The sequence below is a fragment of the Aptenodytes forsteri genome, unplaced genomic scaffold (genome assembly GCF_000699145.1).
Source record: "Aptenodytes forsteri isolate BGI_AS27 unplaced genomic scaffold, ASM69914v1 Scaffold302, whole genome shotgun sequence".
NCBI lineage: Eukaryota > Metazoa > Chordata > Aves > Sphenisciformes > Spheniscidae > Aptenodytes > Aptenodytes forsteri.
The window spans coordinates 104,247-117,398 of NW_008794555.1; the positions used below are offsets into that span (position 1 = coordinate 104,247).

Here is a 13,152-nt window from a genome sequence, read left to right on the forward strand (position 1 = left end):
GGCTGCGCCAGCATCCCAGCATTTCTAACCCCCCCAGCCACAAAATCCTGCTGCTTGAGTGCAAAAAAAAAAACCCCAGGGCTGCAAATGCTGGGAGGACCCCAAATTCGTTCCAGGTTTAGAGCTTTTAAGGCTCAGAAATCCCAGCACTGCACACCGGGGCTGATCCTGACACTTGGCTGGGTGCTGGGAACCCAGGGAAGCACGACGGGTGCACTGTGATGGGTTTGCTGCAGCGGGTGCATTGCAGTGGGCGCATTGAGGAGGGTTCAGGGGTGACCGGTTTGGCTGCAGCGGGTGCACTGCACCTGCAACGATCCCCCTCCTGCTGCTAGAAAGAGGACAAGGAAGAGGGGAGCAAGGATAACAGCTTAAAGAAGAAATTTCCTGACTGTGAATTAAATATCATGCTCCAGCCCTGCTCCCTGCTCCTCTCCCCACAGCCTCTGCACAGGGAGGGGGGGCAACCGCAGCCCCCCTGCTTCAAATAAAAGCATCTGGGGAGAGGAGCTGGAGCGGCTGCACAGAGGGAAGATGCATCCCCCAGTTAAGCCCAGATTAAAGAATGGGAATATGAAAACGCAGATGAAAAGCTCTTTGCTGTGGAAAAAATCTTATTAGGCCGTGAAATACAGTTCTTGCCACTTAAAGAACGGCGGAGTAAAAAATGGCTATTTGCAAGCTTCCCCCCCCTGCCCGCTCCCCCGGCAGCACCGAAACAAATTTCACAGTTTCCCCCCCCCCCGAAAATCCAAAGGAAGCCTTTCAGTGGCCTTTTCACCCACCGAAACCTCTCCAGCTCTCACTGCCTGGCACGCATTGGCGCTGCCAAAACCAGCCCTGCATGAGCACCCCCCCGCCATGCTCGGAGGTGGCATCACCAAAACTCACCATTTGTGCCAAATTAGCCCCAAAATGCAGCATCCTGGTGCCGCTGCCTGCAGGGAAAGTACCCCCTTCCCCCCGGCATGGATTTATAGCTTAGGGCTTTCCTTAAGTTTGTTTTTTAATGATTTTTAGTAGCTTTTTCTTCCAAGCATTTGTGCAATTTGCATTGCGGCAGCCTCTGAGTCCCCCCGGGGAAGGGCTGCGGGGCAGGGACCCCCAGAGCAAGACCCGCCTGGGGTGTCAGATGGATCCAGCCCCCCGGAACCCCAAACAAGAGGGCTGTCGGTAAGGGACCCCTCGCTGCTTGCCGCGCGGCGACAGCCAGGCTCTGCCTGTGAACCAGCTGAGAATCCAGGCAAAGGGGGTCTGGGGCCACCCCGAGGGACGTCCCCCAGCCAGAGGAGAGCCAGCGCTTCCCCATGATCTGATTTAGCAGCCGCCTGTCACGCGAGGGGACAGGAGGGAGCAGGACACACTGATCACGGCAGCACGCCCCAGGGCTGCCAGGAGCCGCCGGCCCCGCATCGGCGGCCGCGCCAGCCCCCACCTCCACGCGCGCAGCTGACCCAAGGACGGGCGATGGCGGCTGCAAAGGCTCAGCCGGGCCCGGCGACAGGAGGCTGATTACGGGGTGCCTGCACAGCCGGCAGCCCCTGCTTCCCAGTTACAGCCTCGCTGGTGGGCTGGGGACAGCATCCCCTTCCTGCATCCCAACGCGTTCCCCAGGAGGAAGCCGGGCTCTCGGCAGCCTCCTGGGGAGCACCAAGCCCCACAGACGGGCACCCGGGGCCCCCACCCCGCAGCCAGCACCCGCCGTGCCTGCTGACCACGAGCTGCCAGATGCTGTCGGGTGCCCGGGGATGCTGTGGTATGTTATGGGATGCCGCAGGATACTGTGGGATGCTGCTGGATGTCATGGGATGCTGCGGGACGCTGCGGGACGCTGCGGGATGCCGTGGGGCATTGCGTGATGCTGTAGATGCCATGGGATACTGCGGGATGCTGCAGGATGCTGTGGTGTGCTGCCAGGCACTGTGGGATACTGTGAGATGTTGTGTAATGCCATGGGATGCTGTGGGATGTCAAGGAAGGCTGTGGGATGCCGTGGGATATTCTGGGATGCTGAAGGATGCCACGGGATGCTGTGGGACTCGGAGAGCAAAGCTGGTGTGAACCCAGAGCCCTCACGTGCACCCACTCCCGCTGGTCGCAGCAGACCTGCCCCATCGTCCCCAGGTCCTTCTGCCACCACTTTGCAGGTGCCTCCACATTAATCGCGCCTGAGGCGCACGGGCACCCTCCCAACAGCACCTGTGGTGGGATGAGCTGTCCCTGTGAGCCCAGACCGGCACAGGAGGTGCCCGTGGGACTCCCGATGTCCCGGCAGCTGCCTTCTCCGCCAGCCGCGGCCCCTTCACCCTGTTCTCCGTGTCAGCACGGCTTTGTTGTGACAGCCGAGCACAAACCTCTGACCTTAACCTGTGCTCAGCAGGAAAACATGAGCCGGGAACAACAGTGCCGGCAGCGGCGGTAAAAGCTGACAAGGCACACGGCGCACCAGGCGCCGGCAGAGCGGGACGGGGAGGGTTGCGGCACACAGGCACTGGGCAGAGCCTTGCCAGGCAGCGGCACTGGCATTCCCCAGCCAGGGATCAAGCTGAAAACGCTGGGGAGCTGGAAGGGAGAAGCGTGATGGAGCCAGCGAGGGCAGCCGGCACTGCCAGCTCGGAGCCCCTCCGCGGGAGACACCGAGTCAGGCACCGCAGCCGGGGGTTGGGCAGAGATACGGGCAGGTGAAGCTGGGTTTGTGCTCCGGGTCCCCAAGCTTGCAGTGCAGGGGGACGCGTGGCACAGTGTTTGCTTTGAGCTGGAAGCAAGGGCTGCCTGCACACCAGGCGGGAGAAGCTGCTCTGCTGCCCTCCGCAAACCCATCCAGCGCCCCGAGGAGAGCAGATGCTGGGGGATGGGTAACCGTCCTCCTCTGCCCACCGCCGAGGGTGGACCCTCTCCTCCCACCGTGCTCGGGGAAGGAGAGGTGCCACCCCAGGGGTGCAGCCGACGGCTGGCACGACACCCCCCTGCCCACCCTGCTGCCAGCACGGGCAGGGGGCTGCAGGACCACCGGCTGCCTGCACCAAAAGCCACAACAGCTAGGCAGGAACCAGGAAGGCTCCAGGAGTCAGGCAGGGGTTAGCCCCCTGCCCGGGCCGCCCGCCCCAGCGAGCCACCGGCGTGCTCAGCCTGCCAAGCAGGCTCAGCCCAGCCCAGATGCCAGGCGGACAAGCCAGGCTTTCTTCCCCGCTCCGTCCCCAGCACGGCCCGGGCCGGACGGCACAGACCCTGCTCTGTTACACCCACACCTTTGCTGGGACCGCGGCAGGCAAAGGACCCTGCGCCCAGCACCGACCTGCACCACCGCGGCGGGGCCGCGGGCAGCCAGGAGCAAGGGGGCTGCCCCACACTGTGCCCCGGAGGCTTGCACGCTGCAGAGACGCTCTAGCGCTCGCTTGCAGTGCTCGCTCCGCTGATGCCTGATTATGGCAATGAAGTCAATGCGAGCAGCAGCCCTGCAAATTCACATCAGGTTTCCTCCTGAAACAGGGATGCAACTCGGGAGCTATTTGAAAGCAATTTGCAGCTGGAGACGCTAAGAGCAGGCGGCAGCACTCAGCGAGATGCTCCTGAAATGGGAAATCCTACCCCTCCACCGCACCGGGTGCGGCACAAGCGCTGCCGGGAGCCTCCTGGGGCCAGCAGCACCGCAGCCACCGGGCACGGGGAGAGGCTGGTGGGTTTCGCACCACACGCTCCCCTCCTTGTGCACTGCCAGTGACCCAAGACGTCATCTTCCTACAAACAGCCCCAAAAATGCAACGGCCGGGCTGTCCCTTCCAAAAACCCGGTGAGACACACTCAGCTGGAGAATTAGCTCCCCGGGGATGCAGTTAAAGCACCACTGAATAAACCGGGTGGGTTTAAAGCTGGTGCAGGTAGTGCAGGAGAGCAAGGCTGCTCCGCTGGGCTCCACCATGCCCAGTACCTCCATCTGGGAAAGCCCTTTAGGCTCCTGCTGCTGCGGTTTCAACTCGGGAGCAGCATCCCGGCCCGACCCGGCAGCAAGCGCGGAGCAGCCCCAGCCCCGGCACGGGCAGGGCTGGATCTCCTTTGCCACTGGGGTGGAAATTAAACCCACTCGTGAGATAAGCATCACCAAAGGTCACTCCACGAGTGCCTCAATTAGACCAGACTGGGGTGACAGGGAGCTTTCTGGCTTCCCATGCGGCATGGAGCCGCATCTCCCCGTGCAGCGCGACGCTCTGCAGCTTTCCCAGACCTTGGATTAAGGGGAAGAAACGTGCAGCGCTGCAGCACTTTGGTTGCTTTCCAAAATAGCTGCTACGGGGAAAAAAAAAAAGAAAAAGCAAGCAAATGGCCTATGACAAATCATCCCTACGCAGCTCCTGGAGCTGCTGCCATCCGGACACGCGCCTTGCCGGCACAACCTCTCCGTAGGGCCGCACCGGAGGAGCCCGGCACCTCCATGTCCTGGGGGAAAGCCACCGAACCTGCCCATGGCACGGAAACTGGGGGCAGGGCTGGGGAGGGGGGGGCTGCTCCGGCACAGCCTGCACCGCTGCACCGTGTCACGGGGAGGGCGATGTCCCTTGGGAAAGGACAGACATCCCAGGGACATACAGCAGAAAGAGATGGTTCCTCCAAAGCAACCCACCGGCCATGCTGCTCCCCGAGGAGGCCGGCTCACGGGGGGGAGTCCTCCAGCCCAGCACCCCCAAACTGCCGGAGCTGAGGGCGGCAAGTGTAGGGGATGCAGGTCTGCAGGGCCCCGGGCAGAGCGGGACAGCAGGCTCCTGCTGTCTAGCTGTCGTCTAGCCCCATGATGAGGATGAGCCACCCTCTGTCCCTGGTGGCCCCACGGCGCGTGGCACAGCCCTGCAAAGCCCTGGCGAGCGCCAGGCTGCAGCGCTCTGCCCGGTTCCCCAGGGCCACACTTACATTCCTCCAATGGAGACGGTGGCACACGTGCGCTCGGAGAAGGCAGGCACGGTCTCGGTGGCGCTGCTGGCCGGTCGGATGTAGTCCACCGTCACGTTCACCTGGGCAAGACAGATGGGCACGGGGTCAGTCCAGCCTGGGGGCTCCCTGCACACCCCCATCCTCCCCCTGCCCAAACCCCTCGCTGTCGGCCGGCCAGGCCCTACACCTCCCCGTGCCCAGGTAAAGGAGTCATTTGCCAGCCGGCTGCTGGCACCGATGGTACTGCCAGCGAAGCAACATCTGACACACCAGCATGTGAGCCAGGGCCGGGCACGTTAAACCAGGAGCCTCCCATGGCAGACAAGCTGCCGCCCCTGGTACAGGCACTCGCGCTGCCAGAGGTACCCCGGCTCCTGCCAGGCACGCCTGCGAGCTCCCCGCGCACCGGCGAGCTCCCCGTGTGCTGGAGAGCCCCGGCAGGGATCCCAAGCGTGCAGCCAGCCCCGATGCCTCCTGGTTTACGGGTAATTGCATTTTGGCCTCTAGTAGGAGAGCTCGCCTGTACCTGCAGGTAGATGAAAGCACAGCTCCCTAAGCCATAGCTGTCAGCTGGCATCAGCGTTGCCGGCACCACGCCGAGCGAGATGCGGAGGCCGGTTTGCAAAACACTTCGGTGAGGCAGGGAGCAGCCCCGGGCGCCCCGGAAACCCGGCCGTGCACCCAGCGCAGAGCTGCGCTGTCCCTGGGTGTGCTGTGCCCATGCCACCGCCACCTGCCCGCCCCGCATCACCCGGCTGGCACTCAGCCGTGCCGGGGACAAGCACCGTCATCGCTCCCGTCCTCCAACAGACAGGGGCAGCCGCGGCATTCGTGCACACCAGCTAGTGGGGGTCCACCTTGGGGGGGCAACTTCTGCTGGAGAACTGCATCTCCCACTGCACCAGGGCTCGGGACAAGCTGGCGGGTGCAGAGGTGCTCATGGGTGAGATCGTGGCTCAGGCTGCTGGCACCGCAGCCCCCAGGCGTCACCCTCCCAGCAGCTCTTGGCCATCACCCCCTCCAGCAGCTCCTGGGCATCACATCCCAGCGCCCATTACAAGCAATCAGCATTTCCATCCTGCACCAGGCCTTCGTGATCCAGCTGGACCCCCGGACCAGACCAGGGAGCTGTGCTGCCATATCTGCCCCCTCCCCAGCAATCTCGTCCCCATATGAGCAGGGCTCGGTGACCAGGCCAGCGAAGGTCACAGGAGGCTCGTGCCCGCTCACTGCAGCAGCAAGGGCTTTGTCCCAGCAGGCGTGGGGCAGGAGGGCTGGAAAAGCCAGAGCGTGGCAGTTCCCTGGCAGGGTTGGAAAGGCACCACTGCCCCACCTGCACATCCCGATCCTCGGCGCTACTCCCTTCCCAGCCGCGCTGCCTGCCCTCCTCCCCGCTCCCTGGATTTGGGGATCCCGGCTCCAGTGCATGTCCTGCAACGCTGCCTGAATCACTGGCCGCTCTCGCAGCTTCGCCCCCGGGTCGGGATACGCACGGCTGCGGGGCGGCAGCGTGCGGGGCAGAGAGCACCGGGGCTGGGAGCATCGGAAGCACTGGCAGCACCAGCGCTTGCCTGCGCAGCAACACGGAGCTGCAACTCCCAGCCATGGCCATAAAATAAACAGCGGGGAAAAAGAAACCGGAGTCAAAGCCCGAGTGCTCGAACACTTAACACAATCCCACATCTGTACGCGCCATTTCTATGCAAATCCAACCCAAACCCACCACCTTGCTTCCCCAGAAAAGCACCTTCCTCACCGTTTTACCGGCACTTCAGCCGGAGGAGGCTGAGGCTGCCCTGGGCTGGGGGACACGGGGGGACACGTGGGTGACACGGGGCTCCCCAGGGAAGTCCTGGTGCTGCCTCCCGCCACCCCAGCCCAGCGGTGGAGCTGTATTTAGGCACTACAGATTTTTTCCAGGTGTGCTGCCGCACGGCACCATGCCCGCCCTGTGCCGCTGGCTCTCAGCGCCGGCAGATTGAGTCAAAGGGAGACAGACAGGCTTCCAGCTCGGTGGTGCGAGGGAGCAGCCATAAACCCTTGAAAACTGTCGGCTCTTCCCAAGCCTCGTTTTTTAAATGAGCATAAAAATGCAAAAAAGGTACGATTGCCTGACAAACCCCCGCTGTCAGCTCGCTCCCTCGTACAGCCGAGCTAATCAAGGTTTGCAGCAGCAAAAGAGGGGGCCCTGGCAGGGAAGAGCCAATTAAGGGGAGAGGTTAAAGCAATTCCTCCCAGCTAAACTATTGTCATAACAACTGGTGGGGAAAAAAAGACAACAATTACTCTGAGAGGCAGGTTAGGAAATTCAAGCTACTACAGGGCTTTTTAAATGTCATCTGGCTCAACAGCGAGGCACAGCTCACTTGGGAAACACCTTGCTTGGAATTAGGTAAAGGGTCTGGCAAAAGACCATCGGGCAGCCGGTGTCGGCTGGCAAGGAGCTCGCCTGCAGCCCCAGGGGGACAGGGCATGCATGATCCCACAGCTCGGGCTCGGATCCTGCATCATCACGGCCTGGGGAAGAGCGAGGGGGGATCGGGCTGGGTGTCACACCTCAGCCTGCAGCGGGGAAGCGATGCGTTGTGTTGCATTGCATTGCAAAGCATCGGACCGTGTTGCAGCGTGTTGTGTTGCATTGCAAAGTGTTGCGTTGTGTTGCATTGCAAAGTGTTGCGTTGCGTTGCATTGCATTGCGCTGCAAAGCACTGCATCCCTTGGACAGACCCAGCTGAGGCTCGCTGCAGTGACAAAGCTGGCATGTCCTCCCCTAACCGGTGCCAGCACCGCTGCATCTGACAAGTCGTAAAAGCAAAACTCCCTCCCCCGGGGCAGGAACAAGCACACTCAGAGCATCCTATGGATTCAGCATGAAAGAACTCAAAACTGCTGTCCCTGCTGCCACCACCTCAGGCTGAGCCGGACTGTGGGAGGCTGGGATGCAACAGCCCTGTCCCCGCCTTCCCCAGCAGCTCAGCCCCAGCAGTGACAGCAAACGCGAGGTCCCCCCCAGGGCTGGTGCCCACAGGGGAGGGCTGGCAGGAGCTGGCCCCACAGACCCACCCAACGAGACCCACGGCACGGCGTGGCACGGCATGGCACAGGACTGGCCACATGTCCTGGTACCCAGGGGCTGCAGGATGGAGCGGGCTCTTGCAGAGCTGGCACCTCGTTCTTGGCACCTCTGAGGACCTGCCAGCGGAGACATGGGCACCCTGTCGTGCCAAGACTCAGGCTTAGCCTCCGACACTCCTGTCCCCGCAGGGTGCTGAGCTCCAGCCGCAGCTTTTATCCACCTCCCATGGTGCTCCCAAGATGAAAGGTGCCGTGAAAGCACCCATGGCACTATGACCGAGCCCCTGGGTATCGAAGGACCCAAACGGGGCTCCAGGAGCCGCCGTCAGCAGTGCGACAGCAGCGGGAGCCAGCTGCAAACCAGGAATCAAAACCTTCCCATAATTAGCATCTTGGTCCCTCTCCTGCTAATGCCCCGCAGCCCCTGGGGTAGAGCTGCCCCCTAAGTGTCCCCTCCACAGCTGCCAGCTTGGGGCAATTAAAGGCAGCAAACAGGCAGGAAAGCACACCCGAAGTGCACGTTTTGCTTCTTGCTTCCCTGCTCCTCGTGTCCCAGCAAGAAAAGGGACATCCTCACTGTGCCAACCTCTGCACCATCCCCAGCACCCACTGGCAGCAGCTTCATACACCGGCCCTGGGCAGAGAAGGGACGCGCAGGGAGCACGGCACGATCCCAGCTCGCTGCCTGCAGCCACGGGCAGGTTTCTCCCCCTGGCTCAGGTCCCGGGTGTATTTTGCAGCATGTTGATGGAGCTAATGGCACCGTTGACCTGGGAAGGCGGTTTGGTGCATGCAAAGGTGCTCCCATTGCCCCATATTTGCTCTCAGAGGGATAATGCTCACCTTGGGCACGTTGTTTTCACCAGTGGAAAATCAACTGCCCCTGGCTCGGGCACCTCTTGCACCCCCAGCCCTGGCTTGGGCACGTCCTGCACCCCCAGCCCCACTTGGGCATCCCCTGCACCTCCTGCATCCCCAGTCCCGTCTTAGGCACCTCCTGCAGCCCCAGCTCGGGCAACTCCTGCATCTCCTGTACCCCCAGCCCCGGCTTGGGCACCTCCTGCGGGGCCCCTCTTGCCCCCCCAGCCCCGGCTTGGGCACCTCCCACAGCCATACAGCTTGGGGAGCTGCTCGTCCCGTCCCCCACAGCCATACACCCGAGCTTGGGGAGCTGCTCGTCCCAGCCCAGCCCCACCTGACCGCTTTTAGCTGTGACAGACCCCAACCCCCAGCCCAGAAACACCAGGGGACACTGCGAGCAGCAGCGCCCAGCTCTGGGGCTCCGCTCCGGGCTCCCGCAGCTGCCCCGCAGAGCTGTGCTGTGCCCACGCTGAGCCCGGCTTCACCCATCTGCCACCCACAGGGACCCAAAGCTGCAGGGAAAGCACACCGGGGCACCCGACCGCAGAGCCACCATGGTCCCACACAGGTGGCCGCGAGCCGGGTCCCTTCGACACCAGGCATGAACGTAAGCGGCCATCACTGCCACCCCGCAGACCTGCAGCTCAGTCAATATTTCACGGGGGTATAAAAAGCAAAGGGCTTCTTGGGTGCAGAGCGCGACGTGCAGAGCTCCCCGTGGCTGCCAGCACCGCTGAGGGGCCAGGAGGGCAGGGGGTGGCCGACACCGGGGTGGGATGTGGGGTGCCCGGCCGATCGTACAGCATCCCTGCCTGGCTCCCTCCATCCCTCCTGCACCCATGGGACCCGCAGCGGGCTCTCGCTCCCTCCCAACACCAGCCAGCGTCGATGGCAGCCGTCTATCCACGGGTTTCCAAGGTCAGCTGCAGTCAGTGTGAATTAAATCACTCCGCCAGCTCTCCTCCCTGGAGGAGATCCAGCCCCGAGAAGAATGGCACTACAGAGATTCACATGCCTTTGTGCAGCCAATGCGTTCAATGTCACCCGCCCCAGCTCCCCCACCACCAGCCGGGGCTGCACCAGACCCGCCAGCCCCTGCCTGCACTCGCCCATCACTGAGGTGCCTGGCACCCTGGCGCGGGGTGCGGGGAAAGGGTGGCCGAGCCAGGGCTGGCGAGCCATGTCCCTGTCCCTGTCCCCATGTGCCCTATGCCTCGCCACTGGCTCTCATGCGAGGGTGTGCAGGGAGGACATGGCCCCTGGGAAACACGGGGCCGTCGGTGCCAAAAACCCGTGCTGACACTTGCAGCAGGAGGAGGAACTGTGCCCGGGGTGCCGAGCACCGCGTCCCCAGCACATGCTGACTGGTACACGGTCTCCAGCATGGGGTCACCGGCACATGGTCCCTGTGATGTGGCCCTCAGCGTGCAGTCCCTGGCATGCTGTCCCTAACACGTGGTCCCCAGGATGGGGCCCCCAGCATGTGGCCCCTGGCACACTGTCCCCAGCATCATGGTCCCAATGATGTGGTCCCCAGCACGTGGTCCCCGTGATGTGGTCCCCAGCATGTAGCCCCTGGCATGCGGTCCGCAGCATCATGGTCCCAACTATGTGGTCCCCAGGATTTGGCCACCGGCACACCGTCCCCAGCATCATAATCCCAGTGATGTGGTCCCCAACACATGGTCCCCAGGATGTGGTCCCTAGCATCATGGTCCCAATGATGTGGTCCCCAGCACGTGGACCCCAGGATGTGACCCCCAGCATGTGGCCCCGGCACATTGTCCCTAGCGTCATGGTTCCAACGATGTGGTCCCCAACACACGGTCACTGCCACGCTGTCCCCAGCATTTGGTCCCCAGCACGTGGTCCCTGGCACGCGGTCCCCAGCATCATGGTCCCAACAATGTGGTCCCCAGCACGTGGTCCTCGGCTTGCTGGCCAGGCTGGTGCTCGCAGGCAGATCTTTGGGAGCATCCTCCCAGCCTCAGAGGCAGGAGGCGGGCGGCCAGCTCCCCTTCACGGCCCCTGACATGCGGCACGAGCTCGCAGGGGAGGTAAAAATAGTCCCTGCGAGTTTGTGACGAAGAAGGGCTGGGAGATCCGCAGGCGTTTCAGACAGTAATTATAGCAGAGCAAGTCTGGTCTGCCACCCACCCCTGCCATATGCACCCACCCTGCACCCACCCGCTGCAGCCTGGCCCCCTCCTCCCTGCTGCGCCCCATGTCCCCACGGCAGGGGCCAGTCCCCTCTGAGTCCCCCGGGCCAGGCTGGAATGAGGGGAGCAGTGAGGGATGTCACCGGCACGGCACGGAGCCTGCCCCTGCCCCCCTCCCACCTGCAGGCACCAAAACACGGGTGCTGCCCCCACTGCCCCGCACCCGTCCTGGCCCCCACCTCTGCCCATCCCTCCCCAGAGGGATGAGCCCGCCTGCCTCTGCGGGGGCAGAGAGCACCTCCAGGCAGGAGGGGCCCTGCAGACCCCGGGAGGGGGCACATGCCCCCGCTGCAGCTCCAGCTTGGGGAGGGCGCTCATGGGTGCGGGCAGACACCCTGCCGGAGGATGCTCCGCCGTGGTCGGTGCCCAGCCACGGCGGTGCCCAGTAACACACCACTGCTCCCAGCACCAGCAAGGGCTGCTTTTGAGGGAACTGGGGCAGTCCCACAGCCCTGATTTTTGCCTATTTTATTTCTCCTCTCCCCTTCCCGGGGACAAGACTGGGGGCAGCGGGGACGTGGCTGATGCCACCCACAAACTAAACCCACGTACTCCATTCGTACCTCAGACAGCCCAGAACCGGCTGCTCTCATCCCTGTGGGGTGGAAAAGCATCCCCGGTGCTGACCCACGGCTGGTCCCGCAGCTCGCTCTCCCCTGCCCGGCGGATGCTGACATGGGGTCCCGAGGCCTGAGCAAAGCTGCAGCCCCGCCACCTCCACGGGAGAAGATGCGCCTGGGACACCCGTGTCCTGCTCACCCCAGCCTGGCACCAGGACCGACCTCAGGGTGCTGCCCCAGGGAAGACGCCGTTAGGGGAAAGCTCCGCACCGTGGTGCAGGACGCCGTGGAGAGGCACTGGTGGACTCCAGATGTACTCTTTTAAATTCTCTGGAAGTATTTAAAAGACGTGTAGATGAGGCGCTTAGGGACATGGTTTAATGGGCATGGTGGTGTTGGGTTGACGGTTGGACTCGATGATCTTAGAGGTCTTTTCCAACCTTAATGATTCTATGATTCTATAATGATTCTGTGTGCCACGCTCCGGCACACAGGATCCCGGAGCAGAGCGGTGACAGCATCTGCTGCAAGTGAAGCAAGAGAGAAAACAAAGCAGTGGGGGAGGACGGGGCTGGACAGCAGGTCCTACATGCCTGGATGCTCTGCAACCCTCCTCCAGCTCTTCCACCACACCAGGCACGAGCCGGGGCTGATCACTCACTTGCAGCCTGACCCTTCCTCGCCAACACGGCTCAGCACGACCTGAACAATACCGGAGCAGCCGCCTGCGGCCGGCTGGCCCAAGGCTCGCCCCATCCCTAACAGAGCCCTGCAGGACCAACGCTTCCTCCGTGACTTGGCAGGACACTAAATAGATGCCATGTTGTGGCCTCTATTAGCAAGAGCTGCCGCCGTGCCCAGTGGAGCCGTGAATCCCGGCGGGGTGAGGGGATGCAGGAGGCACAGTGGGGGCAGCAGGACCCCCGGGGGAAAGCTCCAGCGTCATGTTTTCCCTCCGGACAGGCAGTTTCCTTCCCGAGGGCCATGTGTGCTGGCTCTGCCCAGCCTCACCACCTGTCCCGCTGCAGGAAGGGTGCTTTGCTGGGAACGGCAAGCAGGAGCCAGCTTGGTTTGCCTTTGGCTTCACCAAGCTCTTTGTTAACCCCCTCCACCTCCCCTCCCCAGATCCTCCCATCACGGTCCCTCCTAGGAAGGTGTGTAAAGAGCCTGGGATGTGGTACGGGGCATGCTCCAAGTCACCACGCTGCAAAGCAGCCCCCGCGGAGCCTGCAGAGCCTCAACCGTTGCCCAAAGTGGAGCCTGCAGTGGCTGCGGGGCTCTGTGTTCCCTCCTGCCCACCGGCTCCAGCAGCAGCAGGGCTACCGAGCCCCCCCCCCCCCCCCCGGCGGCCCCCCCGCCATGTCCTCACCACCGACAGCCAGCCCCGAGGCCCAGCCCCGCCAAGCCGAAAGCCGAGCAGCCGAACGAGCAGCCCCAGGGTAGGACTGACCTTGCTGGGGCAGGCTCTAGGCTCTCCGCGAATAATATTGGGCTTCAGCCTGGCAATGGCAGGG

At 63.1% G+C, this 13,152-nt stretch overlaps 1 protein-coding gene across 1 annotated transcript in view; it reads right to left on the bottom strand.

Annotated features, from left to right (window-relative positions):
• The window catches only part of SND1 (staphylococcal nuclease and tudor domain containing 1), a gene marked incomplete at its 3' end in the record, with an annotated part of 143,498 nt that overhangs the window by 72,533 nt on the left and 57,813 nt on the right, over nucleotides 1-13,152 (bottom strand). The window contains exon 12 of the mRNA XM_009272444.1: nucleotides 4,903-5,003. Within this exon, the coding sequence (XP_009270719.1) occupies nucleotides 4,903-5,003 (101 nt within the window). The remainder of the gene's footprint in view (nucleotides 1-4,902; nucleotides 5,004-13,152) is intronic.